Below are 27,967 nucleotides of genomic sequence, written 5' to 3' on the forward strand. Positions count from 1 at the left end.
ATATGGTGCTATTCCGGTGCTAGGACCCAGAGCTTCCCAGGCTTCCCCAGTTTGTAAACTCCAGAGACGAAAGAGGAAGCGAGACACCCCACTCTCTGTTATTTTCTGGTTAAATTAAAGTCAATGAACTAAGTAGGCCAGACCCAGCTGCTTTTGCATTGGTGTCTAAGGGAGACCCACCCCTTTAAGTAGACAAGAACTGACCATATTTTTCAATGGTAAACGGCTTGAGTGAACTATCTTTATTTATCCGCCATCTCGTAACCATTCACTTCCTCTTTCGGCTCGATTTCTTTCTCTTCTGTGATCATGGCTGCGCTCAAACACCAGCCATGTTTGCTCATTTGAAACCCAAAGGTTAGCGAATACTGTACCTGTTTTATTTACATAGCCTGTACCTACTTCAACCATATTTGTTCACTCGGATGATCAAAGACATCAGTGTCTTTGAAATCCAAGGATTACAAGGTTAGTCAGTTTTAATTACATTCTATGTCAAACTTTTGAGTGTGTGAGGGAGGAAGATGCTGCCTCACTATCTCAGGCGAATACAGCGAAAACAATGTGCGTTTATTAGCTTGGTGGCTAACAAAAGAGAAGCAGCCACTGTTTTAAGAACGTAAACAAAAACGATACTCCAAGACGACTTGATGTTATTACTCTATATGTTTTAGTTATCATCACAAATGGTTATGAGCACAGACCCGCTGTGACTATTACTAACTAGTTTTACTCAGCGTTGTAGCTAATGTCTGTTGTTGATTACTAGTGACGCTATTGTCAAAATAACCTTGAATTTAGCATGATCTAATAAGGGCCTAGAGGTGTCAAATTATATGTTGAAACGATCAGCAAATTCTACAATCGCCCGATTGTGTTAAATCTAGTTACATCCCACTAGCGAACTCATTGGATGATTGTTTTTGATGCAGTGTACAGTAACGTTAGAAAGATATCAAATCAGATGCTAACCTAGCGCCGTATTGCTAACTAGATAACGTTAGATAGCTTACAGTAGGCCTACCGTTAGTTGGATATCACGTTAACCATCTGGTGGCGAGTTTTGAATGAAAGCTAATTTAGCTAACTAGTCAATATATGAACTATAACAAAACGAAACATGTTTATGATTCCGCTCGTGCCGCTTCTTCTTCAATTCCACTACAAGCGCTAACGTGGAGCCCTTTTGTTTTCGTTGAGTTTTAATAAACAACTGAATAGCGGCATGGTTTGTTTTCTAGCTAGCTCATCAACTTCAACTAGACAAGTTAAATAGCGAGCTAGTGTAACCATGACACGCTATCATGAAAGACTGCTATAGCTAGTTTGCTGACAAGTTGAGTATTGGATGAGAGATTCAGGTCTATGCAGAGGGGCGATATCAGCAACAGCGCATGGTCACGTGTAGCAGAAAGCCTTGCTAGTAAGCAATGACAACCGAATCTAATTTTCTGTCGTTAGAAATTAGCTAATAAATGATTAACTACGGAAGTTGTCTGTTTTCAAATTGCAATTAAATATATATTTGTGACATTTCCAAGATTTGTGGTGAACTATCGAGCCAGCATAGCTTAATGAAACCAATGTTTTCAGCTAGCTAGTGTTTGTTAGCTCTTCATGCTAATATTATGCGTTTATCGTGGGATGGATGTTGACAAACGCAGTTAAACGTTGGGTTTACGAACAGGCAGACGTTCTGTACAATATGTAGCTACTTGTTGAAAACCACGATATACCTTTTTCTTGAAAACATGTCTCGCAGACCAAAATATTGTCGTTCCCCCGCTGTCAAAACGGGTTCGCTGTGCTTTAACGTGGATCAACCCGTGGCGTTCATTGTCCATGAGTGTGCTGGCCAGAGCATCCCATCTGCTGCTCTAACTGCGACATGTTGTGGGAGTGCAACGTTTGTGGTGTCGTCCTCAACGTGTCATCATTCATAGCCATCTTCAGGCTTGCCAACGCCTGCAGTTGTAACAATGCATGTTTGTGTATGGATCTAGATTTATTATTTATTCAAAAAATAATTATTTATTTGATGTGCAGGGTCAAATACTTTTTCCTGGTTTATTGTTTTTCTTCATGACTTGTTGTCTTTGCTACCTGTTTTTCAGATGGAGGCGAACAACCATTTCAACTATGGCACCCACTCCTCTGTGTCTGTTAACTCAGGACTGAAACTCTCCTCAGCGGATTCTGTCTATACCAATGGGTCCTCCATGAGTTTCCCTCAGCAGGAGAAGAGTGAGTACAGACCCAATTTTCTGTGGTTACTCTGCCTCTATTTTTATGGTGAACAAAAATATAAACACTATGTAAAGTGTTGGTCCCTTGTTTCATGAGCTGTAATAAAATATCCCAGATATGTTCCATACACACTAAAATCGTATTTCTCTCAAATGTTGTGCACTATTTTTGTTTACATGCCTGTTAGGCAGCATTTCTCCTTTTCCAATATAATCAATCCACCTGCCAGGTGTGGCATATCAAGAATCTGGTTAAACAGTGTGTTCATTGCACAGGTGCACCTTGTGCTGGGGACAATAAAAGGCTGTTCGAAAATGTGCAGTTTTGTAACAAAACACAATGCAACAGATGTCTGAAGTTTTGAGGGAGCCAGCAATTGGCATGCTGACTGCAGGAATGTCCACCAGAGCTGTTGCAAGATAATTTAATGTTAATTTCTCTACAATAAGCCGCCTCCAAGGTCATTTTAGAGAATTTGGCAGTATGTCCAACTGGCCTCACAACCGCAGACCATGTGTAACTACACCAGCCCAGGACCTAGACATCCGGCTTCTTTACCTGCAGGATTTCTGAGACCAGCCCACCGGACGGACAGCTGATGAAACTGAGGCGTATTTCTGTCTGTAAAAAAGCTCTTTTGTAGGGAAAAACTAACTCTGATTGGCTGGGCCTGGCTCCTGAGTGGGTGGGACCACGTCCACCCATGACCCACCCTGCCCAGTCATGTGAAAGCCACAGATTAGGGCCTAATGAATTTGTCAATTGAGTGATTTCCTATAAACTGGAACCCAGTAAAAATGTTTAAATTATTGCATGTTGCATTTTTATATATTTAAGTGTATATCAATAACTGATTTAAATGAATATTGCTCTGCCCCAGTCTTTTCACACCTTATAATGAGCAAGAGATTGTATCTAACTCTAGAGAAGGTTTTTGGTGCATAAGCAATTAATTAATGTAACCTCACACCTAAAATTTTCTAGAGAATTTATGATTGTGCAGGATGCATGATGTGTGAATTGAACACACTGAAAAATGAATTATCTGACCTGTCTTCTCTTACTCTTGTCCCTGACCACCTTTGCAGATATGAATGGCGAAATGAATGTGAATGGCAGCACTACTGTAATTGGGTCCAGTGTGTCTGGCTCCCAACCTCCAACAGCCCCATACCCTCATATGAGCAACCACCACCACCAGAGTAGCATGGGCTATGACTACCTGTGGGGAGGACAGCCACAGTACAGCCCAGCCATGAGCTTGTCTCCTGGGCATGGCATGCACCAGAAGCAGCCTCCCACTGGGGTGATGCAGCAACAGAGCCAGCAGCATTTCCAGGGTCACGGACAGTACCAACTGAACGGGGGCATGCCTGGGTCCCGTCAGCCCCCCGTGGTGCCACCCCCAAACATGAATCTTACAGGGGGCCAGTACTGGAACAGGGTTAACCCGGGGCAACAGCAGAGCAGCACAGCCATGGCAATGGGGTATAACTCGCACAGCGTGTACGGGGCCTACCAGAGCCAGGTGCACCCTGGGATTGCGCCCTCACAGCATCACCAGCAGCAGCCTCCACAGCCACCCCCTCACCAACAGACACAGCAACACCACCACCAGCAGCAGCAACCTCAGCACTACAGCATGGTGTCCAACGGGATTCCCTACTACCAGCACCAGCCCCAGCACCCACCTCTTCCCGCTCCACAACCTCAGGCTCAGATGATGCCCCCTACCTCCCAGAATTTCACCCCTCCACGGGGAAGCCCCCAGCACCACCAGATGGGCCGGGGGGGCACAGGCAGCCCCCTCCCCATGGCGGTGTCTTCTGTCCCCATGATGTCACCCTCGACAATGGCGGATAGTGGATCGCCCCAGAGCCAGACCAGGGAGAGGAGTCCCCATGGTGGTTCTGTAGCGATGCCAGCTGTCATGCAAGGTGAGATGCACATATTTACACAGGTTTCAAGTCTTCTGAGTAACCTAACCCCTTCTATTTTTATAGCACAGAAGAAGTGTTTCATTTTCATATTTCTGTGGTCGCTAAATACAGTATCTGTAGAAACAGCGCCATGTATTACAAGTGTTTGAAATTCCTGTTTCAAAGCAATTTTTCTTTTCAATGACTCAACTCTTTCAATTAGGCCTTATCTGCTAATTTACTAATCAGTGTCTCAGCTGTCAGTAATTGAATTCACTAAGAAGATTTTTTTTTTAATGTCAACACTGTCAACTGGTTCCATGACAGAACTGAAACCGTGTTTGCATATTCTGTCATCTCAGCTTGATAAGAGACATTTTCTGACGAGAGACATTTTCTGACGAGATGACATTTTTTGTGGAAAGGAATAAGGATGTGTCAACTGGATTCCTTCTAACACAGGTTACAGTATGGACAAGTTCCAAAAAGTTTAGGAAAGTCACCTCTTGCAGTGGTTTGAGATGTAGGCTTATCTATAGGTCATTTATTGTTCCTGTTTGACTGTAGTTAGCTGTCCATGTCAGAGAACCTTACTTGTTTCCCGGTTTGGACCCTGGCCTGTATCTCCTGAGAGAAATCATGTTGTAAATCTCACCTCACATATTTCCTGATTCTCAACCACTGTAGTCAGGTGTAGCTCACCTCAATTTAGTGTGCACCACAATACATAGCGAAAAACTCCTGGCCCTTGATACAGGCAATATATTTGTCATCTCACTGAAGTGGAACGCTGGCATGCATAAGATTGTCGACAAGGTGTTTTATAAAAGCTCCATCTGCTCTTCAGATTCCCTCTGAATTGCCTTGCCGCTGCTGTGTTTTGTTCTTGTCATTTCTAATGGTCTGACTGTTTTGTGTTCCCTAGGGCGGATGAGTGAAGCGTTTAAGGATGTGGATAAAGGCTACAATGGGATGGAGAGGACGTCTGTCGCCCAGCGGCTGCCTAAAAGCGACAGCTACCCTCCCAAGCCCCCTGGACCTCCCATGGGGCCCACCAGTGACTACTGCCAGCGCTCCAAGCAGCCAATGGCCCAGCACCATGAAATGACTACCTTAGCGAGGGAGTCTGCACTGCCTGAGCCTCCACACTCGATGTCAGCGCCTCCCCCTGTGGTTTCCACACCTCCTACAGCTAAGGCAGCAACCCCTCCTAGGGTCTCTGCACCTCCTGCAGTGTCTATGGCTCATATGAGTGCCTCAGGGCCTCCTGTTGTTTCATCTTCCTCCGTTACCTCTACGCCTCCCCGAAACTCAGCTCCTCCCGTGTCCTCTGCTCCTTCTCCCCCTGTGCTCGGGCCTCCTCCCAGGCTGTCGTCGCCTCCTCTGATGTTACAAGGCCTAAGACCTTTTCCAGTGACTGTGTCCACACTTCCATCAGTCGTATCACCTCCCTCCTCATTGTCTGCACCTTCTCCTAAGCCATCTGCTCTTTCTCCTTTACTGGACAAATCCTCTAGACCTCCATCTGTGTCTGCTCCCAATCCAGTCAGTGCTCGTCCCCCAGTGTCTGTGGCACATCAGACTGCTCACACTACATCTACACCTCCTGCAGTGGTCTCGACTTCTACCATGGTGTCTACTCTCCCGCACTCCATGTCTGTGCCTATCCCCGCTCTTCAACAGATGGTCCAAGGATCCAGACTACCTCCTCTGACTTCTTCTCTCCCTGCTTTATTTGGAGCACCTCGAGAAACGTTTTGGACTTCGTCATCAATGTCTGCATCTGCTCCTTCCCCAGCGGTGTCTACTCCCTCGGTGGCAGTCATGGCACCTCCCTCAGCAGTGTCCAGGCCTCATTCGGCAGTCAGTTCACGTTCTATATCAGTGTCCTCACTTTCTCAATCAGTGTCTACTTGTCCCCTAGTAGTTTCTGCCCCTCCCGCAGTGTCTGTAGTGTCCTCCTTTCCAAAGGAGGTGTCTATGCCTCCTCTAACAGTCCAAGGCCCTAGAGCTCTACCTTTGTCTGGACCTCCTCCTCTCACATCCCAAACCTCCAGAGCTCCTCCATTGTCTGAGTCACCTGCCTTGATGTATGTGCCTCTTGCAGGGATGACTGCTCCTCTTGAGGTACCTTCTGCGCCTCCACTATCCGCCCCTGCTCCTCCACAAGCTCCTAAACGGATGGTTCCCCCAGAGCCAGAGGAGCGATGCATGGGGAACATGAAGTACATGGGGAACATGAAGGATCCCTCTGTAGAAGCAGACAGAGTCAAAACATCATCAAAGATTGATTCCGCAGGGTCTCCGACTCGTCAATGTGAAAAACACTCAATCAAACCCCTCACAGTTATTCCTGGGACGACACTGCACCCCAAGAACCAAGAGGACTCCCCTGGGGACCAAGTTTGTGCTGAGAAAAATGACATCACCCCGATGAGCGGTGCAGACATTCCCCTGGAGAAGAGAAGTCTGGATGACATCGTTGTGACAGATGAGTCAACAGTTGATGAGTCTTTTGACGAGTCCTTGCAGGCGGAGTCCATACGCCTCGACAGCACCCATATGGAAGACCTCAGCCTCACTGAGGAAGATGACATCAGTAACAACTCGTCATTTGACAATGCCTCTCGGTTTGACGAAACTTCTAGATTTGACGATACCTCTCGCATGAATGACACATCTCGATTGGATGACATCTCCCGCGTAGATGGTGATAACTCTCTGTTTGACGTTACCTCTCACACGGATGATGACACTTCCCGCTTTGACGACAGCTCTCGCGTAGATGGCAACAAATCTCTATTTGACTACAGCGCTCGCATGGATGACAGTGCTCGCATGGATGACAGCGCTCACATGGATGACAGCACTCACGTGGAGGAACCATCACATGTTGGAGACACTACACTGGATAGCAGCTTCTCCTCTGTGGAGGACTCTAGGGAATTGACTCTGGATGATACCCAGACAGAGAACGTTTCTCGGGCAGAGGAGACTATGGACAGCTGCCTGAGCACCAAGGAGTCCATGCTGGAGTCCTCTCTGAACAACACCTCTCAGATGCAGGACTCTAGTGTTGACTTGTCCCAGAATGACATCTCTCGGTCAAGCTCAAATTGCCCTGCCAAACCAACCCCAGCCTACAAAGGTAAGATCCTTGCCATAGTTGATGTATGACAACCTATGTTTTTGTAATTAATTAGATTTTTGTGAGTCAGAATTTCCTGTTAAGTAAGATGTGTGGCAATCTATAACTTTGCAATCAGAGTTGTGGGTTAGGTCTTGGAAATTATCACAGCCAACTATGGAAATAAATATTTTGTCAACAAACAGTAACTCCGTTAATTCGATGTTGCTACACATTGACCATTAACCTTATGCCCTCTTGACACGGTCTGAAGGTGACCGTGAGGCGGAGGTCTGCGATATACCAGACTCCACTGGCACCACCAGCACCAAGGCCAGTGCTGCTACCATCATGGCACCACCTGTTATCATGGATAAAGGCAAGCACACAGCGGCGCTCAGTGCCCTGGTGGAAAGCCTGGTTGGAGTCCCGCTCCTGCCCCTAGGTGCCCCAGCCATGCCCACGACTGGCCAAAAGACCAAAACACCAAGGAAACCCAGGAAGCCACGCACTCAAGCAGCCTCCATTCCCGGTAAACCAACTTCTCTTTATCCCTTTTTTATCTGTGTGACTAATTAATTTTGAAAAAGGTAGTGTACAAACAAGGATTTCTGAAATTTCTTTTGTCACTCTCCAGTTCTGCAGGCCCCTGGGAAAGCCCAGCGGAAGTCTGCTATTAAAACTCCAAAGGTAGAGAAGATAAAGGTAGAGAGGAGGAAGAAGCTTGAGGTAGGAGAGAACAAGGAAAAGGGACCACCTAGAAAGAGAAAGAAGAAGATTGAACCAGTAGCAGCCACAGGAGAGCCTGAACATTCTGCTGAAGGCCTACTTCCTGGTCAAAGTGGACCAGTCACTACCATTGGTAAACCATGTCTGACCAGTGGCGAGACCCCACCAGTGATCAAACCCAAGAAAGTTAGAGTCAAGAAAGTAAGTGTTCTGGAGCCGAAGCCACACAAAATAGCAAAAATGGACATTGACACTAAACCCAATGATGATGACAATAACGTCAACGATGGCGACGACAGTTCCACTGCGGGTAATGAATGAGCAAACTACTTTTATACTGGAAATTATTGAAAAATGGTTACATATTTTTCAACTAGTGATAGTTATAGCCCAATGATTATAAACTCTAAACCAATGGCATTGTTGATGGATGAGTCATTTGGTACTGATCTGATTCAACTATCTTTGTTCTTTGTACAGGTGACACTCCTAGAAGGAGGATAGCAACAGAGGAGCAGGTCTACTTCCCTCTGCTCCACGGGTAATGATACATACACTCTGATTTATACAGTTTATGGAGCGAGAAGTCCCCCTTAATTAGGCTTTTCTATGCCAAATACTTCTAGTGTGTGGAAAGTGCAGAAGGTTTATGTTCACCCATAAATATAAAACCCCTCAGTTTCATCCTTCTATTCTAGGCCCACTGCATGGATACTATGTGCTGCTTTTACTCTGTTGAATGTGGTTCTTAACGGACTTTCTATTGATCTGTGCTTTAGCTGGAGGAGGGAGATCCGGGTCAAGAAGAATGAGGACCGACTCAAGGGCGAGACCTGGTACTACAGCCCCTGTGGGAGGAGGATGAAGCAGTTTCCTGAAGTCATCAAGGTAAATGGCCCTGAGTTACAGTAAAACCTCACCACAGGAGCCATTTTGGCACAACATAATCTTACTGTCAATTTATTGTGTGAGACACGAGAGAACTTCAGCAGCTATAAATAGCCCTTGATACAATGGGTTTTCTTTACCTCAGGACATTTACCACATCAGACAGACACTTATTTTGGGTGAGCGATTGACTGTGACCATCTAAATTAAGAGACCATGGAGAGACCATGTTTTTAGCATACAGGCATAACTGTAGCTGCATTTGATCCCATATAATCAACCCATCATTTGCTCATACTGTGGGTGGATGACTCGGTGACCTATGACCTGTATTTTTCCATGTTCCTCTGCTCTGATGCCACTGACTGACGATCCTGTTCTCCCTCAGTATCTGAACAGGCACCAAGACACTGCTGTGACCAGGGAACACTTCAGTTTCAGCCCCCGCATGCCTGTAGGAGACTTCTACGAGGAGAGGGACTCCACTGAGGTGTGTGTGAATTTATTGTATTTGCTGACAGATCTTTCATCATAAATACCTACAGTAATAACTCGATGCACACTGTCAGTGTAATATCATAAAACACATTTCCCATAAACCTTTTCATATGATCTCTTCCAGGGAGTGAAATGGTGCCTACTGGCCAATGAGGAGGTGCCCTCCATGATCATGGCCATCACAGGCCGACGTGGCCGACCTCCAAACCCTGACAAAGAGATGCCCCGGCCCCGAGCTCGTCGTACCAAGGGTGGGCCAGTCCGAAAGCCCGGGAGGCCGCCCAAACCCAAGATGGTGGACCTGCTGAGCAAGGTGGACGCCAGAATGCTGAAGAGGCTAGAGGCCAAGGGTGAGTGGAGGTCATAGCCTGGCGATATGAGTGTGTTCACTGGTTGGAAAGTAAGCTCCTGTACAGACTTATTCAATGGCACAAAATAATCAGCCATGTAATATTGTAGAATCTGTCTGCATCAAAAAGCTTCAATTAGGTTGGGGATTTTGAAGTCTCCAATGTAAACGTGTTTATCTACTTTTAGATGGTCTGACTGAGGAGGACAAGGAGAAACTTGTCAAAATCAAGAAGAAAATGAAGAGAAAGGTACGGTATACTAAGCATCAAAATCTGAAGACATGTTGTACATTACATGTTGGTGGTGTATCCAGGTTGTCTCCAACACACTTAAGTCAAATGGTTCCATTCCTCTCTTCTAGGCAAGGATGAAAAGAAAGGAGGATAACAAGAATAAAAAGATCCGACAGGAGAAAAAGCAAGCGAAGGTAAGGCATATTTCTATATATTTTTGTTGTTGTTGACCAAAGCAATAATCGACCACACTCTATTTAACAAACCCCTCTTACCCTCTGTTCAGCTGGACAAGGAGACCAAGGAGGTGAAGGCTGAACCAGCCAACCAGGAGGCCTCACAGCTGGCCCCACCACAGCCACCCGCCCCTGAGCCCAAGAAGCGCGGCCCTAGGAAGAAGGTTGAGGTGCCGCCACCGGTTGTGGAGACTGACCAGGAGAGGTTGGCCAAGGGGAAAAGGCTGCTGGGGGCCAGGAGTAAGGCCAAGGCCCTGGCTGCGGCCCAGGCAGAGGCGGAGGCTGCTGCCCAGGCAGCCCTGGCAGCTAAGAAGCAGTTGGAGAGGAGGGCCCAGGCCCAGAGACGGCTGGAGGAGAGGAGGAGACAGCAGATGATCCTGGAGGAGCTGAAGAAGCCCACTGAGGACATGTGTCTCACAGACCACCAGCCTCTTCCGGAGCTGTCTCGGATCCCCGGCTTGGTTCTTTCTGGTGTGGCCTTCTCCCACTGCCTGACTGTGGTGGAGTTCCTGTACAGCTATGGCAAGGTGCTGGGCCTCCACATCCCCACTGATGTGCCTAGCCTCAGCACCCTGCAGGAGGGCCTCCTGGGCCTGGGAGACAGTCAAAGCGAGGTCCAGGATCTGCTCATAAAGCTGGTGGAGGCCGCAGTACACGACCCAGGCCTGCCACCCTACTACCAGGTGTGTGTTGTTGACTGTATGGAGATAGTTTTGGAGATGGGTGTTCCTGAATATTTGTTTGACAAAGCGCTGTCTCCATGTAGATATTTTACTGTTAGCTATAGTTTACCAATTAAAAAATGTATTTAGTTGTATGTTACATGTAAACTCTAGTTCATCAGATTTACCTAGTTCAATTTCTTAAATCTTCCCATCAATTTTAACCATCTTCCCTGTCCCTGCTGAAGAAAAGCAGGCCCAAACCATGATGCTGCCACCACCATGTTTGACAGTGGGGATGGGGTGTTCAGGGTGATGAGCTGTGTTGCTTTTATGCCAAACATAACGTTTTGCATTGTTGCCAAAAAGTTCAATTTTGGTTTCATCTGACCAGAGCACCTTGCTCTTTATTTTATTTATTTTATTTTAAGTTTCAGTTGTAGTATTATGGACTAGGCTTGGTGGGTATAGCGAGTTCAATTTCTTAAATCCCCCTCTTTCTCTCCCTCCAGTCGGTGAAGATCCTAGGGGAGAAGCTGGTGGACCTGGAGCTGACTCGCAGCACAGTGTCTGAGGGCCTGAGGATCTTCCTGGAGTCCCATGGCTTTGACATGGAAGTGTGCAACGTGCTGCGGACCAAGACCTTCCTCACCCTCAACCCCGACACCAAGGCTGCCATCCTGGGCTTCCTGGTGGAGGAGCTCAACGGCAGCAACATTGTCATAAGGTCAGGATGACAATACACAGAGAGAAACTAAGGAGTTAATAACAACCATATCCTAAGTATGATGCAAATATATTTGACAGCAAAAATGTGTCAAAAGAAACCCCTTCTGGAAAGGATATCCCACATTTAAAGTAAACACATTTAAAGTGTTTGTATTGTTTTGCATTGCAGTGAGATTGACAACACACTGGAAAACAGGGCTACTTACAGGAAGAACAAGTGGATCATCGAGGGGAAATTGCGCAAGTAAGACCAGTCACAGCTCCTTGAATTTAGATTTGTTTTAGTTTGTGGAAGGAGAGTGTTATATCACTGGGGCTTTGTGTGTGATCTCCCAGACTGAAGGCAGCTCTAGCACGGCGTACGGGGCGGTCTGAGGAGGAGCTCTATCTAGAGGAGAGGAGGCGCAGTGCCAGGGTGGCAGAGGAGGAGAACCTCAGTCTGGAAGAGAGCGGCGGCCCCATGGAGAGGGGCAGCCGCCGCCGCACACCCAAGGAGGAGCCCAAACTGAATGAAGTGCGTGTGTGTGTGTTTGTGTCAATCTCAATGTGTTGGTGAGGATGTCTGTATTATACTCACCAAATGTCCTTTCCACAGACTGACAGCCCCGCCAACGCCAGCATTCCAGAGTTGGAGAGGCAGATCGATAAGCTAACCAAGGTAAGGCATTAATTTTGTTCTTCTGTAGTGTCTTTTCTATCGGTGTAACTACATTGTGTTCACAGTTCTGAGTTGTTTTGTTTGAACAAAATGTCACCCTACATGACCAAAAGTATGTGGACACCTGCACATCATTGCTCCCCCATATAACAGTCTCCACTCTTCTGGAAAGGCTTTCCACTACATGGTGTAACATTGCTGCGGGGATGTTCAGCCGCAATGGAAGCAAGTCGACTGGCAGGCCAGTCAAGTTCTTCCACACCGATCTCGACAAACCGAGATCTGGACCTCGCTTTGTGCACGGGGACATTGTCATGCCGTAACAGGGAAGGGCCTTCCCCAAACTGTTGCAACAATCGTCTGGAATGTCATTGTATGCTGTAGCATTAATATTTCCCTTCACTCTAACTAAGGGGCCTAGCGCGAATCATGAAAAAACAGCCCCAGACCATTATTTCTCCTGCACTAAACTTTACAGTTGGCACTGTGCATTAGGGTAGGTAGCGTTCTCCTGGCATCCGCCAAACCCAGATTTGTCTGTCAGACTGCCATATGGTGAAGCTTGATTCATCACTCCAGAGAACGCCTCCGAGATCCTAGAACGTAACCAGACTTCACTATATAATTAGGAGTGTACTATATCCTATAGGACACCATGTTTTTGGTTTTGTAGTCTACCAGATCTATTGTGTTGGTTTTTGTCTTTTGTATTTTCTTCGACCAGATCGATTGTTATATTCTCCTCCATTCAATTCACATTTCCACAAACCTCAGTGTTTCCTTTCAAATGGTACCAAGAATATGCATATCCTTGCTTCAGGGCCTGAGCTACAGGCAGTTAGATTTGGGTATGTAATTTTAGGTGAAAATTGAAAACGCGCTTCATCACTCGGCGGTCCCGTTCTGTGATCTTGTGTGACCTACCATTTTGCGGTTGAGCCGTTGTTGCTCCTAGGTGGTTCCACTTCACAATAACAGCACTTACAATTGACCGGGGCAGCGCTAGCAGGGCAGAAATTTGACGAATTGACTTGTTGGAAAGGTGGCATCCTGTGACGGTGCCACAATGAACTGCGCTCTTGAGTAAGGCCATTCTACTGCCAAGGTTTGTCTATGGAGATTGCATGGCTGTGTGCTTGATTTTTATACACCTGTCAGTAACGGGTGTGGCTGAAATAAACAAATCCACTAATTTGAAAGGGTGTCCACATACTTTTGTGTGTATGTGTGTGATATATATGTATTTTTTTTTTTTTCTTCTCCACAGCGACAGGTGTTTTTCCGTAAGAAGCTGCTCCAGTCCTCCCACTCCCTGCGGGCGGTGTCTCTGGGCCAGGACCGGTTCCGCCGGAGATACTGGCTCCTGCCCCACCTGGGAGGGGTGCTGGTGGAGGGGCCTGAGGAGATCCTAGGTGAGTTGCAGAGCAACTGCCCTCAACCCTCTGCTAGCCATCTTTTTATTGACTCTAAACATATCCATCCTCTCTGTCTGTTAGCGACAGAAGATATCCTGGTGAAGGAGGTGCCCGTCACTCTTCTGAAGAGGGAACCCAAAGTGGAGGAGAAGCCCACTACCACCCCTGCCCCTCCCGCCTCCTCTCCCCAGTCCCAGACCTCCTTGCCCCCTAAAGGGGACCCTCTCCCCGGCACCGCCTCTCTTATGAGCAGTCCCAGGGCCCGGGGTCGCCCCCGCAAGATCAAACCAGAGGTGGAGCTACACCTCCGCACCGCCAAGTGTCGCCGCCGTCGCCGTAGCAGCAAGTCCGGCGGGGAGGAGTCGGGGCCAGGCGTTTCCCCGGAGACCACCACCACCAATGGAACAGAAGACCTCACTCAGTCCACTTTCAGTAACTGTCTCAGCCAATTGCAGGGCGCCTTAACCAACGGGACGGAGCCAATAACAGGGACGGCACCTAAAGGCAGACTACCAGAGGATAGCGTGAAAGAGATGGCGGAGAAACAGGGGCAATGGTTCAACCTGCTGCCAAAACAGCCTTGTGACAAAACCTCTCTGACAGAACCTCAGACCCCCCCCAGCAAGCCGCCCAAACGCCTCCCTCTGACCCCCAGCACCCTGCCCGCCCTTGCTGCTCCACTGCTGCAGGTGATTCCCCCTCAGCCCCCTGCACACACTTCAGGACCCTCATGGGAGAGAACACTCAACATGTTCAACAGTAGTAACTTATGTTTTCTTCATCAAAGAAGATAGTTTAATAAGAGAGAGATTTTTTATCTCCCTCTCTCCAGTCTGTACCAGACCCCACACCCCAGGTGACCCCCAGCCCAGCCAAACCAGGGCGCAGGCGGAGGAGGGGCGGCAGTCCCGCCCGCAGGGTTGGCGCTAGAGCGGCTGCAGCTAAGCGTCGTGGCCGCCCTTCTTCCACACTCTTCCAGGAGATAGAGCAACAGTACTTCACTCAGCTCGTGGTCAAGCCCATTCCAGCATGTAAGCCACTATTGAAAACTACCTACGGATTATCCAATATCATCTGTAGTGTCTGACGATGACACTTGTCAGCAATGTAAACATAATGCAATTTGAGCTGCGGATTTGGCTTACATGATTATGTATGGTTATCCGAAGTAGCAAAACTCTTATACCAGATCTAATCATATGCTTATGTGTGGTTAGCTGATTATGGCTAGCATGGTTTGCTAACGTGCAATGCTATAGGTGTGATGCTGGTGTCAAGTGTGTGTGTTGCTGTTGTTTTGTTAGCAATGGTGCGTGGCTGGTGGTGGATAAAGGAGCCTGAGGACCTGACGGCCACCCTGCAGGCCCTGCACCCACGAGGCATCCGGGAGAAGGTGCTCCACAAACACTTGGCCAAACACATGGAGTACCTGGCTGAGGTCTGCACACGGCCCATCAACGGTGAGTCAGTGAGCACTGGTCAGGAAAAGATGGGGATATGAAAAGTCATAGTGTGTCAGATTTGGTTGTTTCATAGTGAAGCTGCTTTGGACATCAATGGGACTTTAAAGAAGTATGTTGTTGTAATGAATGGAAACGGGATGATGACACTTTCCTTGTCCTTTTTTCTCTTCTGTCTATCTCTATCCCCTTCCCCTTGCATCTCCCTTCTCTCCGTCCCCCCGTCAGACCCTATATTCCAGGTGAAGGTGAAGGAGGGAGAGGCCCTGCTAGAGTCCCTGCAGCAGCCATGGCAGGTCCAGGAGCGGGCCCTGGAGACAGACGTCGGAGCCCTCCGCTGGGTGGAGGACCTGGAGCAGAGGGTCATTGCCGCCGACCTGCACCTCAAGGTGAGACGCCAGGGGGACAGAGGGGCCCTGTCTCAATAGTCTAAAGTTTCTTTCTATCCCTACTGGCATCCCTCATCTGCACTGCTCTGGAAACACAGGTAGTGGAGAGTTGATCCTGAAATACATTTCCGTCATATCATCCCCAAATTTACTGCCTTTTCAGGTCTGTGCAGACCAAGGCAAGGGGGACACTTTAGACTGTTGAGATGCACACAGGGATGCATGGGTAGGGTGGGTGCCTGGTAGTTTGTAAAGTAAGTTGGGTTTGAAATGTCTAGAGCTTGTCAGTTTATATTTTGTCGTTTTTTTTCGGTTTATTTTTTACTATGGCTGCAGTTGCACTGAATGTCCAGAGGGTGGCGTAGGTGGCATGTGCTGCTGCAGTTTTTACAGTGACCGTGTCCCCCTCCTGGCATTGTCATACAAAAACAGGGAAACTTTTCACACTCATCACATCATATGTCCATTACTTATATTTCAAGATGGCTCCTCAGAATGGAAGGAGCGACACTGACAATAACATGGAAACGCCAGCCGCAGGATTCCAGGTACAAACCAGGTTTTCGATCTACAATTCACACATCCTCACCCTTCTTTTGGATCTACACTCTTTCACAAGTCTTCATGTTTCCCTTTTAAGAATTATTTTTGTCACCTCCTAAAATTTAAAAGGAGACGCTGTGTCTGAAATCTGTCTTGTCTACTACTTAAACTGCATACTCTGTACTACATACTATTTGGAACATACTTTTAAGTAAAAGCGGATACTGTAGTCAACGACTAGGCTCATCCTACTGAGAATACGTTATCAATGTGCAATTATGTTGATTTCTGCCATTTGTTAATTTTGGTGCAGTGCGATTATCAGCTGTTGTCACACGTGTCTGGAAAGACAATTCTCTTCAGCGAATTCTACTAAATGAAAAGCCTAAATGAGTATGACATCCTGTCATTTAATGCATACAATTTTTTTGAAATGTCACATACTATAAAAAAAAAAATTGTATGCCTACTATTTAGATTGCAAGTACAGGTATTCAGACACAGCCAGTGTTTCTAGAGTTGTCACGTCAACACTCCTGCTCCTAACACTGTTTGAAATGAGCGCTCTCTGTGTTCCTTATATTCACCCAACCTCTGGTTTTTAGGGGCCTGCTTTTATATTTTGAAAATAGTTGTGGCTTAAAAAATGTATCATTTGATGTCTGCACTCACTTACCTTACCCACCTTACCTTACTCACCTCGGCCACCTTACCCACCTTACCTTACCTCGCCCACCTTACCCACCTTACCTCGCCCACCTTACCCACCTTACCTTACTCACCTCGGCCACCTTACCCACCTTACCTTACCTCGCCCACCTTACCCACCTTACCTTACTCACCTCGGCCACCTTACCCACCTTACCTTACCTCGCCCACCTTACCTTACTCACCTCGGCCACCTTACCCACCTTACCTTACCTCGCCCACCTTACCCACCTTACCTCGCCCACCTTACCTTACCTTACCTCGCCCACCTTACCCACCTTACCTTACCTCGCCCACCTTACCCACCTTACCTCGCCCACCTTACCTTACTCACCTCGGCCACCTTACCCACCTTACCTCGCCCACCTTACCTCGCCCACCTTACCTTACTCACCTCGGCCACCTTACCCACCTTACCTCGCCCACCTTACCTCGCCCACCTTACCTTACTCACCTCGGCCATCTTACCTTACCTCGCCCACCTCGCCCACCTTACCTTGCCCACCTTACCTTACCTTACCTCGCCCACCTTACCTTACCTTACCTCGCCCACCTCGCCCACCTTACCTTGCCCACCTTACCTTACCTTACCTCGCCCACCTTACCTTGCCCACCTTACCTTGCCCACCTTACCTTGCCCACCTTACCTTGCCCACCTTACCTTGCCCACCTTACCTTGCCCACCTTACCTTGCCCACCTTACCTTGCCCACCTTACCTTGCCCACCTTACCTCGCCCACCTTACCTCGCCCACCTTACCTCGCTTACCTTACCTTAACCACCTTACCTCACCTCACCCACCTTACCTCACCTCGCCCACCTTACCTTACCTCGCCCACCTTACCTTACCTCGCCCACCTTACCTTACCTCGCTCGCCCACCTTACCTCGCCCACCTTACCTCGCCCACCTTACCTCTCCCACCTTACCTTGCCCACCTCGCTTACCTTACCTCACCCACCTTACCTTACCTCACCCACCTTACCTTACCTCGCCCACCTTACCTTACCTCGCCCACCTTACCTTACCTCGCCCACCTTACCTTACCTCGCCCACCTTACCTTACCTCGCTCACCCACCTTACCTCGCCCACCTTACCTCGCCCACCTTACCTCGCCCACCTTACCTCACCTCACCTCGCCCACCTTACCTCACCTCACCTCGCCCACCTTACCTTACCCACCTCGCCCACCTTACCTTACCCACCTCGCCCACCTTACCTCACCTCTCCCACCTTACCTCACCCACCTTACCTCACCTTACCTCGCCCACCTTACATCACCCACCTTACCTTACCTACCTCCAGTGGCGTGTATTCATGGATGCCAGAGGAAGCCAGGGTTCCCAAAAAATGTACCAAGTCAAAAAGCAAACATACATTTATTTTGTCTCTCAGTTTGATCATTTTCTTTAAATTTGCAAGAGGCTGAATGTATCTCATCGGAGAAAGTATCCGAGCAAGTGAAACAGCACCCATCTGTCTCTGTGTAGGCCATCAATCTGATGCTGTCTGGTCCAAAAGAGTATGACATGTTTGCCACCCTTAGCATTGAATGCAAGGCAAGCCAGCGAGCATTTAGCCTCCCTTGATTAAAATAATAGCCAATCAGCATTGAGCTAAACTGAGTGAAAAAAGTGTCAAGGGAAGCCAGTTTGGATTTGGTGTCACTCCTATCATATCGCATTGAGAGCATACATCATTGACCGAAACAACTTGAATTGTTGCATCCCGTTGTGTTGTCCTCCAGTGGCTGGCTAGCTCGCCTAAATTGTCCCTTTCCTAAATTAGCCATGGCTGCAGATGGGGATTTGGACTTGTGGTTTTACTTAATTCTCTGTACTGGCCAATGATTATTACTGTGATTCTGATCCAACTATTAATTCATACATTCTGCCCCTGGCCTGAGAGGATGGAAGTTCAATATGTAGTTAGATGTAGAAGGCGCATGAAAGGAAGTTAGGCTTGCGCGTAAGGATTTTAGCCAGGTAGCCTGACCGTGATAGACCATTTCGTCGACATGAGAGGATGGCGGCATTGGCGTATCTCTACAAGTAGGGTGAGTCAACATGTTTTTATACTTGCGCTCACAGAAATCAGTACCATGGACAGCCACATCATATTTAGCTTACGTTTGACTAAATAGTTTTAGGTATCTTTTAGTTGTCACCTGTATTAGACTAAGCGTAGGTGATTTGATGGTGAAGTTGAATTGGTTCTGGAATAGTGGAAGCTGCTCCTGTTTTCTTTGCGACTTGCGACTCTCTGGTTCAAAATGTAATAGTTGTTTAGTGGTCTGAAAATGTGGGAAACGTTAACTTGCTTAACCGTGCTGTAGGTCACGTAACTGTTTGTTACATACAATATGCTTTGTAGACTTCTCCGGACAGAGTTAACAGTTAACTTGCTCTCCCGTTTTGTGATGAAACCGAGGTGTGGTTGGATTTATTCTTATATAGGCCTAAAGGCAGAGACAATATCACAGTCGCAAGGCATTTAAACTAACAGGTTATAGAGCAAACAATGCAATTATCACAACACAGGTTGTACTATTTCTTTTTTTTCCCCACGTACTGCTTACCTCGCCCGCCGTACCTCACAACCCTTTTAAGTCTTGCTCTAGCTTCAAAGTCCTTTGCTTCACTGCTTTTTGATTGTCGAGAACTATAATCTATTTTCTGTTATTCTCCCTCCTCCCCACCTCAGCCCTACACAGTTCCAGAGGTGGACTCCACGCGTGACGACCTGCAGTACTACGAGCATGATGTGGACCCCCGGGACGACTGGATCGTGCGGACCAAGAAGGAGTGGTCAGACCTGCCCCGTGTGGCCAGCCACCCGCTGGACCTGGCCGTCCTGCGCCTGGCCAACCTGGAGAGAAACATCGACCGGCGCTACCTGAAGGAGCCCCTCTGGAACCTGGCCGAGGTGGTGCGTCTCGCCCCCCTCACCCCCGAGGAGAGCCAGATGGGCCAGATGGACGTCATGAGGTGGGAGGGACAGGGTTGGGGTCAGAGGTTGAAAAGGGTGGAGTGGAGCGTGATTTAATAATATCATGGATTAGATTTGTGTGGTATTTGGTCAAATTGCTCAAAGCTCTTCAGAGTGATTTAAACCTTCGTCTCACTTCAGCCCTTAATTGTGTTGAGACCTATCTTTATAATCTCTTTCCCACAGTCTGGAGAGTGAGATCACCCCCAGATTGCGGACATGGCGCCAGGCCCTGGACCGCTGTCGGAGCGCCCCCCAGCTATGTCTGTGTCTGCTGCAGCTGGAGAAGGCCATCGCCTGGGAGAGATCTGTGGTCAAAGTGGTGGGGACAGGCCCAGTAGCAAAACTCAATATGTACACTGAGAATAGAAACTATTATTATGAAGGGAATAATATTATGGATGTAAGTGAAACAAGAAATATAGAACATTCCTATGGCAAATATCATAGTAGTGACATGCTGATGAGATCATTTAGAAGACCCTTTGATCCAAAGCAACTTACAGTAAACACAGGTAGTATTGCACTATAGTCTGAAAGACGGCAACAGAGCATTTCCCTTAGACTATCCGTGTCCCTGTCTGTGTGGTGTTGTAGACGTGTCAGGTGTGCAGGAAGGGGGATAATGATGAGTACCTGCTGTTGTGTGACGGCTGTGACCGTGGCTGCCACATGTACTGCCTGAGGCCAAAGGTCACCCAGGTGCCAGAGGGGGACTGGTTCTGCCCCACCTGCGTCTCCAAGGTGAGGACTGACTGGGGCTGCACTCTGCTTGGCTACCCTTATGGACCACAACAGGGGTCACTGCTCATCTAACCAGGGGGGAGTTCAGAAGGGTGAACTGTTCAGACCATTCAACTTGGCTTAGATTAAGAAACTATACGCTGATTTACTTTTTGTAAATCCAACCAAAAAGCCATGATGGTGCAACATAATTACAATAGTAATATATGGTGAAATAACATGAACACATACACACATTTTTGTCCCCAGTGTATTAAACCATAATATTGTCAGAACCTAGTTCAAAAACCTACCACAGCAGTACCCTCTGTCATTTCTGCTCTCTGTGGTCTCCTTAACCTTTCTCCCAGGGCTGTTATTTCATCACTGTGTCTTGTTGTTTATAAGGCTAGTGACGGTGAGTCACCACGTAGCAACCATCGCTCCTCCAAGCAGAGGACCCGGGTGAAGAAGAGGAGGTACGAAGACGACAGTTCTGACGAAGAGGCGGTGCCCAGCAAACGCAGCGGTGGTGGTGCTAATATGGCAACACGGCATAAGGACGGTGGCCCTGCGTTATCCTCCCGTTACTCTGGAGATGGAGGACGCACAGCGGGCTTCTCACCCGCCAAGCGCCGCCGCATGACCACCCGCAACCAGCCCGACCTCACCTACTGCGAGTGAGTCTGACCTCAGATCAGTTGTAGTGTCACAATGTTTATGTGGTTATAGAACATGATATTAAATGACTCCCCTCAAATGAGTTATTGTGTCCCGTTTGCTCCAGGGGTTTCTATAAGACCATTAGATTCATGTTCTCACTATTGTGATGATAGTCCAGTTCTAACTGACTGTGTTTTGTGTGTAGAATCATCCTGATGGAAATGGAGTCTCATGTTGACGCCTGGCCCTTCCTGGAGCCCGTCAACCCCCGCATGGTACCCGGCTACCGACGCATCATCAAGAACCCCATGGACTTCCTCACCATGAGGGAGAGGCTGCTGCAGGGAGGGTATGGGGGCCACTCCTTCTCTCTCTCTGTCTGTGTGTGGGCTTGTATTACTATGCTTGTGGGTACCAGAAGTGCCCTCAAGGATAGTGAAACAACAAAAATTCTCCCCTGTGGGGATATTTCCTTTATCCCCACAAAGACAAAGGCTATTTTAAGCTTAGGGGTTAGTGTAGGGTTATCTTTAGGGGTTAGAGAAAATAGGATTTTAGGTCCCCACAGTGTTGTGTTCAAGATCACATAAGGCGAGACCGATTCAAGACTGGAGGGGGGGGCAAGACTGAGTCGAGACCGAGACCAGAAACATGTGAGTCCAATTCAAGACCATGATTGTAATTTTGTCAAAACACCACCATAATAAGAGTTCAAAATGTCCAGTATTCTTTAGACATTCAGAATAGTGAAAAAATACATGCTGAGGGAAAATAGAGCCACAAAAATGATTACTAACCCAAACAGTGGGGAATAATGGTCCTTCAGAGAAGGGCTAAGGATATATTAAATCATTATTTTCAATGATCTGATTTAATCGCTTCAGTTTTTGTTGGAAAGGGTTAACGCTGAAGAGAAATCCTGATTGGATCTTTTTTTCTCTTTGCTGGTTTTTGTGGAGATAAATCTAGCTAGCTACGCCAGCTGTTGACTAAGGCCATCAGAAGTTAAAGGCAACTGCCGTTCAACTGTATTAGGGCAACATTTTGGAGTGACAGTGGAATCAACCAGTCACATTTTGACTTGTAGTGGGTAGGACCGTTTGATAAAAACATATGGTAACTTCTGCCTATCAAAGAGGATGTTGTTGCTAATTTATTAGCTTATAACTTTCAACAAGAAGTTAAGTTTCAAATTATCATCTGCTGAGTGGAACTGTTTGTTATTGTGGCGTGCTTGTTGTTAGCAATCTCTTTGAAAAAACATTATTGCATTTAAAGTAGAACTGACAGCATTTTAGCTGTCATTTATTGAGAGAAATTGTTCATTTACACCCCCCAGGAAGAATATTGCACTTTTTAAAATTTTCTGACAATCTTCCACATTATCATACATTCTTAGAATGTTTGGGAATTACGTATACTATAGCATTTGTGAAAATTCTATAGCAATATAGAGTGGGAAAGCTGTGCGTTTGGACAATTAATAGACACTGCAGTAAATAAAACCAAATAAAAACATCTGTCTTGTCCAGGACCTATAGCCAATCAGAGCTATATTAGGCCTTTATACAAACAAGCCATTTGACACATGGAATTGTAGCCTCCTCATCCTTCTGTAGCTTGCTTGCCAATGCATGCTTGTCCCAAACAAGCACCCAAGCTAACTGGCTTAAAGTTGGCTACCTAGCTACTTCCAGACGCAAATGAGAGAAACTCACTCTGACCATTTTACTTGCCGTAGCAGAGCTGGTAGTCTAGAGCGTTGTTGACTAAATATTATATTTCTTGCCTACGTTTACTGACACGTGGTGTTGCACGTTTGTAAATTCATAGTTTGTTCTGCGCTCTGGCACACTCCGATCCATCTATTCTGACAACAATGCCTTGGTGTATGTCATGGAACGTTGAGTTAAATGGAATCTATTTTTAAAACCTCTTATAAAGTTGGGTTTGTAGCATAAACTGGGAATTAAAAATGTGATTTTTATCATGGTCTGTTTCATATCTGCACTTTAAACGTTAGTGGAGTGCTGCAGAGGTGGTTGTACTTCTGGATGGTTCTCCCATCTCCACAGAGGAGCTCTGTCAGTGACCATCGGGTTCTTGGTCACCTCCCTGACCAAAGCCCATCTCCCCCGATTGCTCAGTTTGGCCAGACAGCCAGCTCTATGAAGAGTTGGTGGTTCCAAACTTCTTTCTTTTAATAATGATTGAGGCCACTGTGTTCTTGGGGACCTTCAATGCTGCAGAAATGTTTTGGTACCCTTCCCCAAATCTGTACTTCAACACAATCCTGTCTCGGAGCATCTACGGACAATTCCTTCGACCTCATGGCTTGTTTTTTTTCCTGACATGCACTAACAACCGTGTGACCGTATATAGATAGTTGTGTGCCTTTCCAAATCATGTCCAATCAATTGAATTTACCACAGTTGGACTCCAATCAAGTTAAATAAACATCTCAAGGATGATAAATGGAAACAGGATGCACCTGAGCTCAATTTAGAGTCTCATAGCAAAGGGTCTGAATACTTACGTAAATAAGTTAAAATTTGTTAAAATTTCTAAACTGTTTTCACTTTGTCATTATGGGGTATTGTGTGTAGATTGCTGAGGATTTAAAACATATATCATCCATTTTAGAGGCTGTAACAAAATGTGGAAAAAGTCAAGGGGTCTGAATAATTTCCCACGGCACTGCATTTCAATTGGGAAATTCTTAATGGTTGTGTTTTTGTATTCTTCTGATTGGGACCTACTGGTTATGGACTGATTATCCTTTGACATCGTGCTGTGTGTGACTGCTGTCTTTCCATCGGCCCTATGCACTGGTGTAGTGGTGCTTTAACATAATTCTGTGTGTGACTGCTGTCTTACTGGAGGCCTATAGGTTCACCACTCTACTAACCTGTCACACACTGAAGGCCTATAGGTTCACCACTCTACTAACCTGTCACACACTGAAGATCTATAGGTTCACCACTCTACTAACCTGTCACACACTGAAGACTTATAGGTTCACCACTTCGCAAACCTGTCTATAATCGATATAAAGGCTGTTCAGGTATTGTTTCAAGAAAGGAGTGTAATATATTTGGCCCCAGGAAGCAGTTTTATGCGCTGAAGCTGTTAATTATGAGGTTTTTTTTTAAACTCCACTGGTTTTGGCTGGTCTCAAAGAAATTACGAGTCCTCACTATCCCGAGACCAAGTCAAGACAGAGATGCAAATAACACAGAGACAAGACTGAGACACTCAATATGTGGTCTTGACTACTACAACACTGGGTCCCCACAAGGATAGTAAAACTGTGTCTACAACATGACCCAAACTTCCATAATGAGGCTTTCCTTTCATTTTCAACAATGTTCCGGAAAATGTGTACGCTTATATTTGACCGTTTTTTTTTTCTCTTCTCTGCTTTCCAGGTACTGCAGCTGTGAGGAGTTTGCAGCAGACGCCCATCTGGTGTTCAACAACTGCGAGCTGTTCAACGAGGACACGTCCGAGGTGGGCATGGCTGGACACTCCATGAAGAGCTTCTTCCAGAACCGCTGGGCTGAGTTCTACGCGAGCAAAGACCAATAGGACTCTTGTGCTGGGGGCTGGGTCACCCATTGGCTGATGCTTACGCTCCCTGTTACTGCGAAGACTGTCTGGGCCGAAGTATCCTGCGGCTCGCTGTATACATATATGTATAGATCTATGTATAGATTTGGATATTTGTCTGTTCTTGTTTTTCCCTTTCTCTGCTTCACCTTTTTTAAAACCTCGACCGTTGGCTTGAAATTTTCTCGACGACAGAGGGGGATGTTTGAGCTCTCTTCTTCCCTCTGCACCCTCCCTTCTGTACCTAGTCACCTGTTTGGAATTTTCCTGTTGTCATGTTCTCTCCTAAGCCACACCCCTTGTCTCATAAGGCCACGGTATTCGTCCATCCCTTCCTCTGTGGGCGGGAGGAGGGTCTGAGGCCCTGAGCGGATTGGGTTCTCAAACTCTGCCCTCTGACCACGACACGAGGTCTGCCAGACCAATGCGTCACTGCAGACCGGACATGCTCTGACCTCGTTTCCACCATATAGATCAAAACCCTAAGGTCCTCTCTGAACTCAAACACTTTGGGATTGGACCCTCTTTTAACTGTTCAATGGAAATGTAGTATGGTCTTATGCCTGAAGCAATTTTTCTCACTATATTTTTATTATATATTCTATATATGTGTATATATATATAGAGTACAATAGCTGGGATTATTTAATAGCAATAGCTTGTAGTGAATGTGTACAGACTATATAGTTGAGATGTCTAGACGATTTATGAAAAGGCCAGTAAAACAAAATGGAAAGGAGTGTTTTTTGTTTTTTTTCCCCCTGAAGACTTAATTGTGTAACGCAACCCCTGACCTAACTCAGACACACCCACACTCCTGCTGCTTTGTGAAGGTCACTGGTTTCAGAAACTGGAGGCTTTGTCTTTTCTTTTCTGTCCTGTTTTTAGACCTTTTTTTCCCTGCTCCATAATGACAACTAAGACTGGTAGTCACAGCAACGGGAATTGTCAGGTGTGGTGTGTTCATAGATGGTGTCAATAGAACTGAAATGACGCTACCGCCATTATCAAATGCGGTTTGCTTTGTGTTGCAGCTCTTTACCATATTGGTCAAATTGTGCAGAAAGCTAGCAGGCTGCTGAAATCTTATTGGTTGACTCTTCGCAAACAAAATGATGTCACGTTTTTTAGCGACACCCATTCATGGGAAGAATTGTTTTGATTTTACAGAAAATTGTCACTCAATATTTCTTACAATGCATTTTTGTTTCTCACTAAATTTAAAGGACCTTCATCGGAATTTGTTTAACACTGGAAATGTTCCTTCTCATCAATTTCAAATGAACGTAGAAACATACCCCCCCCCCCCCCCCCAAAAAAAAAAGCTATAACTCTTATTTTTATGAATACTGCAGAATAACAGTAAATATGCATTGAGAGGTTTCTTCTGCTTGTGGGTTTCTGAATCTTGACAGTTAAGCGCAGGAACAGGTATCACTTGTGTGTTAAAAGAGAAACATTTAGTTCTAGACACCTACTGATTAAAAGCCTTCAAAACAAGTATGTCCACATTTTGCTAAGCTCATGTTCCATTTATGAATCTGTTCTTTTTTAAAAAGTGGCCACTGTGCTCTATAGAGCCCCACAGTGGAGGAGTCATAATACCCATAAAATACTAGCGTTCAAACAGGGAAATGGTTCCAATTGTTTTTCCACTGTAAATTGTTCCAATATGGGGAAAAACACTTAAAGGGTTGTGTTTCATGTAGACTTACCCAGGTGTGACATTTTGATCACCATGTAAATCTCTCGGATAAGGTGACTTTTTTTATTAATATATTTTCCTCTTTTTACTCTGATTTGAAAATGCTAATTAGCATCAAAGTAGACATGCAAAACGACAAAGCCCTGCAAGCTCCTGCATGTCATCTCTAGCTGACACCTTTAGTAACAGGTATTGTTAATTTAAAACTTGCACGAGACAGTGCACACAATTGTCCATTTTTAAAGTAAATGTAGCCAATTTCCACAATACCACATTTAGAAAACATTAGTTAATCCAGGTATTCTTACCTTTGCCTCAATTCGGCGGTCTCGTCCAGATCATCACGGCATTTGTAGTTATTTTTGATAACCTAATTAGCCATTCATTTCTGGGGGGTAAATACAAGCGAATACATTGATAAGTCACCTTGTCTGAGAGAGATTTGAGAAGGTCATTGAAATGTCACCCCAAGGGTAAGCCTAAATGAAACACAGTTTCTAAAATCCCCTATGGGAAAAATATTAATGGTGGGAAAATAATTGGAACCATTTCCCTGTTTGACCGCTAGGTTTTCTGGGTATTATGACTCCTACTGTGGTACTCTAGCGTGGCATGGTTGGTGTGTTATGGGAAAGGTATGAAGGCGGCATGAAGATACTTCACAATCCGGGTTTTATTTAAAGCGTGGTTTCTTACACTGAACTCAAACTGGTCGATAGGAAATTCATTTTTGTGTTCCTTTCTACACAAAAGGGACATTCCTTTTTCTATATAAAAAAACTAAAAGACATGAATAAAACCAAATCTGGTGTTAAGTGAATTTTTCATAATGTACAGTTTTTGTGACTACATTTGTTCCTTTCTATATTTTTAGGACCAATATAATTTTTAAGAGGTATTACAAGACCATGTTGTATCTTGGTGATGTAACACGTGTGCATCTGTAGAATGTACTGTTAGTTGAATAAAAACCACATCTAGTAGAGACTACACTCTGGAACTGTCCCTGGGTCCTCATTTCATTCTCGTTTTTAATAAATCACAGAAGTAGGACATCCAATAAGAATTATAGGAACCAGCAAGCTAGTACAGTAAGTATCCTGAATGGAGAGCGGTGCTGTACACCCATTCACAGACAAGCCTATATACGGTGCATTCGGAAAGTATTCAGACCCCTTCACATTTTGTTACGTTACAGTCTTATTCTAAAATGGATTAACTTGTTTTTCCCCCCTCATCATTCTACACACAATACCCAATAATGACAAAGCAAAAAAACAGTTTTAAGACACCTATGGACAGTTATCTTCCGGGTGACTCAAAAAACTTGGATTGACCACAAACCCAAGGGCTCTTTTAAATGTAACCATTGCAACCATTGCAGTAATATTGTACAGAAGAAGTATTTTGTTGACACAGCTTCCTAAATGGAGTATTGCGTTGAGCATTTCATTAACTGCAAAACCACTTGTCATCTATAGATTGGA

The 27,967-nt window shown here is 46.1% G+C and overlaps 1 protein-coding gene across 4 annotated transcripts; it reads left to right on the forward strand.

The window, feature by feature from the left end:
* Positions 1-235: 235 nt before the first annotated feature.
* On the forward strand, positions 236-27,477 carry LOC109869756 (bromodomain adjacent to zinc finger domain protein 2A). Of its 4 annotated transcripts, none has more exons than XM_031804441.1 (29): positions 236-357; positions 2,115-2,244; positions 3,336-4,184; positions 5,092-7,314; positions 7,568-7,825; positions 7,931-8,332; positions 8,503-8,563; positions 8,802-8,910; positions 9,299-9,400; positions 9,533-9,758; positions 9,946-10,007; positions 10,121-10,186; positions 10,279-10,911; positions 11,403-11,617; positions 11,789-11,863; positions 11,956-12,133; positions 12,215-12,277; positions 13,545-13,689; positions 13,774-14,381; positions 14,525-14,723; positions 14,997-15,152; positions 15,381-15,541; positions 16,024-16,089; positions 19,496-19,779; positions 19,967-20,102; positions 20,378-20,524; positions 20,912-21,183; positions 21,372-21,515; positions 24,595-27,470. In XM_031804441.1, the coding sequence occupies exons 2-29, from the start codon at positions 2,115-2,117 to the stop codon at positions 24,752-24,754; spliced, it is 8,130 nt and encodes a 2,709-aa protein (XP_031660301.1). In that variant the 5' UTR covers positions 236-357; the 3' UTR covers positions 24,755-27,470. The 4 variants fall into 4 exon arrangements, with proteins under 4 accessions (XP_031660301.1, XP_031660300.1, XP_031660302.1 ...); XM_031804440.1 differs by having other exon boundaries at positions 252-468; XM_031804439.1 differs by lacking the exon at positions 236-357 and adding an exon at positions 1,521-1,991 and having other exon boundaries at positions 24,595-27,477.
* The last annotated feature ends 490 nt before the right edge of the window (positions 27,478-27,967 follow it).

The sequence above is a fragment of the Oncorhynchus kisutch genome, linkage group LG24, assembly GCF_002021735.2.
Source record: "Oncorhynchus kisutch isolate 150728-3 linkage group LG24, Okis_V2, whole genome shotgun sequence".
NCBI classification, from domain to species: domain Eukaryota; kingdom Metazoa; phylum Chordata; class Actinopteri; order Salmoniformes; family Salmonidae; genus Oncorhynchus; species Oncorhynchus kisutch.